The 5,680-nt window shown below is 46.6% G+C and overlaps 2 protein-coding genes across 2 annotated transcripts; both read left to right on the forward strand.

Annotated features, from left to right (window-relative positions):
- Nucleotides 1-214: 214 nt before the first annotated feature.
- PHALS_12022 (uncharacterized protein) lies at nucleotides 215-664 on the forward strand (the record flags this gene model as incomplete). Its single annotated transcript, XM_024727487.1, has 1 exon — nucleotides 215-664. One exon carries the CDS (start codon nucleotides 215-217, stop codon nucleotides 662-664), a length of 450 nt encoding a protein of 149 aa, XP_024578059.1.
- Nucleotides 665-743: 79 nt separating this feature from the next.
- PHALS_12023 (uncharacterized protein) lies at nucleotides 744-1,391 on the forward strand (the record flags this gene model as incomplete). The annotated part of the gene is made up of 1 exon (XM_024727488.1): nucleotides 744-1,391. The coding sequence occupies one exon, from the start codon at nucleotides 744-746 to the stop codon at nucleotides 1,389-1,391; it is 648 nt and encodes a 215-aa protein (XP_024578060.1).
- Between the last annotated feature and the right edge of the window lie 4,289 nt (nucleotides 1,392-5,680).

Raw genomic sequence — 5,680 nt, forward strand, 5'->3', positions numbered from 1 at the left:
CAGTTCTCAATTTGCTTTCGCTTAATCACTTCCGGGATGCAAGCAATGTCTGATTACCGAGAGCAAGATCAATCCTCTTGAAATCAATTTTTTTACGAGTGATAAACTCCTTGAAGTTGTAGACAAGATCACAAAGGCGTTCATAATCGAATCCAGATCACCCGAGGCAATTTTTAATGGACTCAGCCATGTGGCCGGCCGTAATGAGTATGAAATGCTCGCTTCTCTAGCTCGAAGCCTCGGAGTATTCAAGGCAAGAGGCAAATACGAGAGTCAACTGGAGATCCACAAAAGCCCGGACATAAAAGAAAGGATCATTTCAAAAAACATTGAGGGTGAGAAGTATAATCGTCTGAGAGAAATCGTACTCAAGTTTGAGCCGTTTCTTCTCAAATCTTGGAAACGATTGGGTGTAAGCGCAAAGCAAGCAGAAGAGATTTTAGACGTGAACCTCAGCCGTCTTTATTTCCTGGAAAACCCGAACTTACCGTTGTACATCAAGTTCCTCACCATGACACCCCGCTACGAACATCTCAATCCATACGAAACTTTGCTTTTAGACATGAAGAAACAGGGCCTGCTTGAAGATGAAATTGTTTTGACTTTGGGTGGATGCTGGTGCAATGACCAAACCCAATTCTATCCCACGAAAGTTATTGGATAGCATGTTTTTGGAATGGGATAATCAGCACGTTGGCTATGCCCAGCTTTACCATATTATAGTACCGGATCTCGCCATCACGATGAAGAATCTTGAAAATGGAAAATTGTCAGTGTGGATTACTTATTTCGAGAGACTCTCTAAACCTGATCTCTATAAGGAGTTGGCTCAGGTGATTGTGACTTCCAAAATGGTTGAGAGTGATACTGGTCTTAAGATAGTGACAGTTGAAAAGAGTGTAGACAACAACATGCCACCCATCCCTGAAAGAGACAGACAATTAGCGGACTTGCTTGCTTTGAGAGTATTTGACACTGATAGATCTTCTCTTACTCGATCTGAGCAATTGAAACCACATGAGTTGGATTTAGTGAAAGCAGACAGAGAGCGACGAAAGTTATTTTTCGCAAGCCTCTTCAAAGGATTGCGCATGTATTGGAGTCGTTGTCGTCTTTCGCCCGAGAACATCTTTCCTCTCACTAAAACGGAGAATTTGGTGCACGAGCAACTTTTATCCAGTCCTCATCTCTGGACCTTTATGGCGTACACGGCTGACCATATCGAAAAAAATGACGACTGTGGAGAACAGATGTTAAAGGTATTGATGGAGAAATTGAATGAAGAAGAGATTGCGAGATTGCCTGCAGTGATGACTGATGAAGATGACGGTATTTTTTCCCGCTGTCCACCGGTCTCTCTCGACATTGGAATTCCAATGACGAGTCATTAAACTCTCTCACGAAGACTCTTGGGTTGGAAGAAGATCCTTTGTCGAGCCCTAAAATAGTCCCCATGTTTTTCTACTATCGTCATTTTAGTAAACCCCAAATCCGAAATGTTTTGTTACTTCGCGAATTTCTGGCGACGAAATATCCTAAGCAAGATTTCGAGGAAGTGATGATAGACCGATTAATTTCGGCAAGACACCTTCACCGAAAAGCAATATCTGAAATTTTATTTTCAAAGTGGATAAATAAAGGTTACTCCGTCAGAGATATCAAACGTCTTGAGTCTGAAAATAGGGTTTTTTTGCGAGCAAAGTACGAAAATTTCGAAAGAATTGCCAAAAGAATGAAAGAGTTTGGGTTACAATTGAAGTTCGACAAAGACAAAGTTCAACAGGCGTTTAATGTGAAGCCTTCGATAGCCGCGTTGGCTAATAATCAGGAGGAGGTAAAGTATCCTATTCTTTAGCCAAAGATTGACTAGTGAAAACTGTCTGATCAGTAACCACTAAATGTATATTTTTAATTTCTCTTAACATTCGTTCTATTCGCTTGTCATCAACACGATTGAGCAGAATCAACAAGATGATTAGCACAGTAACTGCGAGGCACGCAGCTCGTAATCTCAGTGAGAACATGATAATTAGCAGCCTTCTTCACCTAATACTTCAGTTGTCTTCATGGTTTCGTTTTATTTCAAAAGCGATTTAATCCGCTTGCTTGTGAACATCCATCCATGTCTGCATTGGCCTTTGTCATCGCACTACTAAAACCTTGAAGGCTTGAAGATCCTTGGTCGTTCTTACGCATGGTATATAAGCTGACAATGACATTTCGAGATCATGTCGATGACCAATTTCTCTTGAGATGAGCATTGTTAATTAGATATGGTTTTGCATGAGTTCGCTATTTTCGAAGTGCTATGTTGTGCACTTCCTCACCGACTACCTCAAATTAATGCATTGAGGGTTATGCTCAGAAGAGTAGAAGGCATGTTTGGAAGTGGATATTTAGGTCTTTAGCCCGCTTCTCTGTGCTACCTCTAAGCCTTTCCTATGACGTCATTGGGCGCGATCCTATCGCGTTATCGCGGGCGCAATCATACAATATCGTTCCCTGATGGGGAATTCGATCGCGAAACGTATACTCTAAGCCGATCTTCTAACACTTCTTCTCGCGGTCGTATCTTCGCCGCCATACCTAGCGGAAAAACACGAGTTCTCGCAGCTCTGCAAGCTTGTGCTGATCCAACGCCTTAGTATCCGTGAGCATGAGCATGAGCTCCGAGCGGACGTTGCGCATCCTCGACGAGCCAGATCTTTAGCAAACTTGAAAAGCGTTAAAATATAATGGACGAAGTCTCTCCTTCTGTAATGGGGCTACTTGTACCCTTGCAATTAAGGGCAGGTCGCATAATCTTGTGCGACCGTACATAGGTTTGTATTACATAGCTAGTGTAATCACACAGTGGTTTCGCTACACCGTAACAAGCAGGAAGGATTGCCAGTAGTAATGCATATAACTATATTAATAAGGTTTTGCTTTATTAATAAGGGAAACTTAGGCTTTTAGATATTAACGGCTCTCAAACAAATATATACAGTTTCGATTCTGGACAGAACTGTTTGTTTGCCTTGAAAAGGCTTAAGTACTTAGAGTTGTACTGGCTCTTGGAAAGAATGTAAAGTCGGTGACCTTAGCATAGCCTTTTTTAAGCAAAGTGCTACGGCAGCCCCGCTGCACTTGGTAGCACTCGTAGTTAATCTACCCATAGTCGTTACGTTACGACGGATGTGCTGTGAAGATGGAGGAATACTCCTATTTGCCCCAGGGCATGCAGGACGGGCTGAATAAGCTGCTGTCTCTGCTGGGCCCTGAGGGCGGGGAGCACCTTATTGCGCAAGAGCCCGAGGCCATAAGCGCGCGCCTAGAAGTGTTTTCAATTGATGTAAATGCTCCGTTACAGCCCTTACCGCAGAAGCTATCAGCGTCGACTGCGTTCATGACGCCACCGTCGACGACGGATGGTTGCTTTCAACCCAAGCCGCTCAAGGTGAGCTATAAGACATTTGAGGGTTATGAGAAAGAGAATCTCCTACTTTGGGTGAGTGAGGCCGAGATGGCTATGGCATCCGCCATGCTCCAAAACGAGCGACAGCGCGTGGCGCTAGCTATCTCCATGCTCAGGAAGAGCGCGAGAATGGGCACTAACATGCGATGCTTCGGTTGGAAATGCCTTCCCCTTCTAAAAGAAGCTGAAGTGTCAGCTTTTGCGAATGTTTACGCAGCCTAATCAGGGAAGTCGGGTGCGATCGCGTTCCTTGCCGCCCTATAGAGCAAGAAGGAGTTGGTGGACCTTGTCCAAGAGCTAAGAACTTTATTGCCGGAATTGCAGCAGACCCCCCCCCAGGTGGTCGCAGTGACCGTCTTTATAGAGGGACTCCGCACTGGCGTGTCCAGGATGGAAGCCTTTCGTGTGCATTCGCCTTCTTTTGAAGGAGCGGCGATCGTGGCATTGGATGCCGAATTCAACTTCACTTGGCTGGAATGCACACCCTCGGAGCTCTTTAAGCGGGCCTGAGCGAATGGATCTCAGCAATACTGAGAAAGAGGAGGAAGAGCTCCGAGTTGCCGGGCACCGTTTGAACACCAGATAGTGTTTTGTCTATGGAGACACCCGTCATCTTCGGACCGGTTGTCCCCTGCTGAAGGCGTAGAAAGGTTCATCAAATCATCGTCTTGCTTTAAAGCAGTCTGGTTTATCGCGGAGGAAACGACAAGACCCAGTAGGCACAAGGCGCTCTAATGGGGAGAACCAAGTTCAGTTAAGCGTCAAAGATGTAGAGGGCAGCAGTGCCCAGCCCCGAAGATCCTCGTGCTCCTGAACACGGAACGTGCATGCAAGCTGGGCTTGCTGGTCGTAACAGCGACCATGAAAGGCTTTGAGAAGCCACGGAAGATCCTTATGGATTCCGGGGCATCAGGCAATTATGCTCGGCGCTCCACGATCGAAGGAAGCCAGTGGTATGCTGAGGCGCTGAAAGAACGGTTGAGTGACACCAACATCGTGTCGAGGGTCCCTGTGGACCTCGGTGTCAAGTTTCTTGACTCCGGTAGCGTGATACGCTGCTTCGTCTTAGACTTGGATTCAAGGTATGACCTTATCCTTGGTATGGTATCGTTGGGAAACCATGAACCATGGATTGATTGGAGGTCGAAGACTTTCGGTGCTACGCACACGTCTCCTAGTGGAGCTTTGGTGAGGGATCAGAAGCGCTGTTGGCGTGGGCAATGAACCGGGACGGCCAATGTGCTAGATATCGGAGTATCCGAGTTGTCAAACACCGAAGGTGTATTAAACAAGAGTCTCGAGCGTGGCTCGCGTGCTGAACGTGGAGTGGCACGTAACCCACTGAGCGCAGCTCAAGTATTGAAGCAGTTGCTACATACCAAGAGTGGCATGGTTGGCCAATAGCCGAGACATCAAGGGCGAGATCCTGTAATGCACGTGGAGTGGCACGTAAACTACTAAGTACTGCTCACATTACAAAGCAGTTGCTGCAGGCGAGCTGGACGAGGTGTCCTATAGAGAGTTTAGCGGTGCCTTAATAGCAGGCAATTTAGCTGAAGTGGTCATGATAAGACCGAACAAGGAGATTAACTTGTCGTCGCTTCTGGATGAAGCTGCCCTGGAGGACACAAAGAAGGTGCTGAGCTCAAGAAGTGGATCGTCGATCCTGAAGGATCCTTCGGTAAAAAAATTCCAAGACGTCGTCTTCCAAAGACCCACCGTTGGCCCTTCCACCGGACCAAGGTGTGCGTCGTGAGATTGACCTGGTCCCAGGAACCAAACACTGTGTAACACGCCACTGGTCCCTGCCCAAGGAGCAGTCTGACGTCATTGACGCCTTTCTCCGTGCGAAGAACGACGCAGGAAAGGTGGGTGAGAGCAAGTCTCCCCATTAACACCCACATTCAGTGTCCGGAAGCCGAACGGCAAGTGGCGTATTGATCACACTTATAATAAGCCAAACGCTGCCACCATTCCGACACAGACGTCAATTTCTAGGAAGTATGTTCTTCAAAACAATTGGTTGGCTGTACAAAGTACAACGCACTCGACTAGGTCGATGGTTATTACTAATTGCTCATGAGAGCGAGTAATATTCCGCTCAATGCGGCAAGTATATTGAGTGGGATGCTCTGGGAGTGGCCGGTGATGCCTCAAGGGTTTTCAATGCACCAGCAACATTTAATCGTCTTGTGACGCAGTTGTTCAGGCCCCACAGGGCGT

This window comes from Plasmopara halstedii (genome assembly GCF_900000015.1).
Source record: "Plasmopara halstedii genome assembly, contig: Scaffold_589, whole genome shotgun sequence".
In the NCBI taxonomy this organism is placed as follows: domain Eukaryota; phylum Oomycota; class Peronosporomycetes; order Peronosporales; family Peronosporaceae; genus Plasmopara; species Plasmopara halstedii.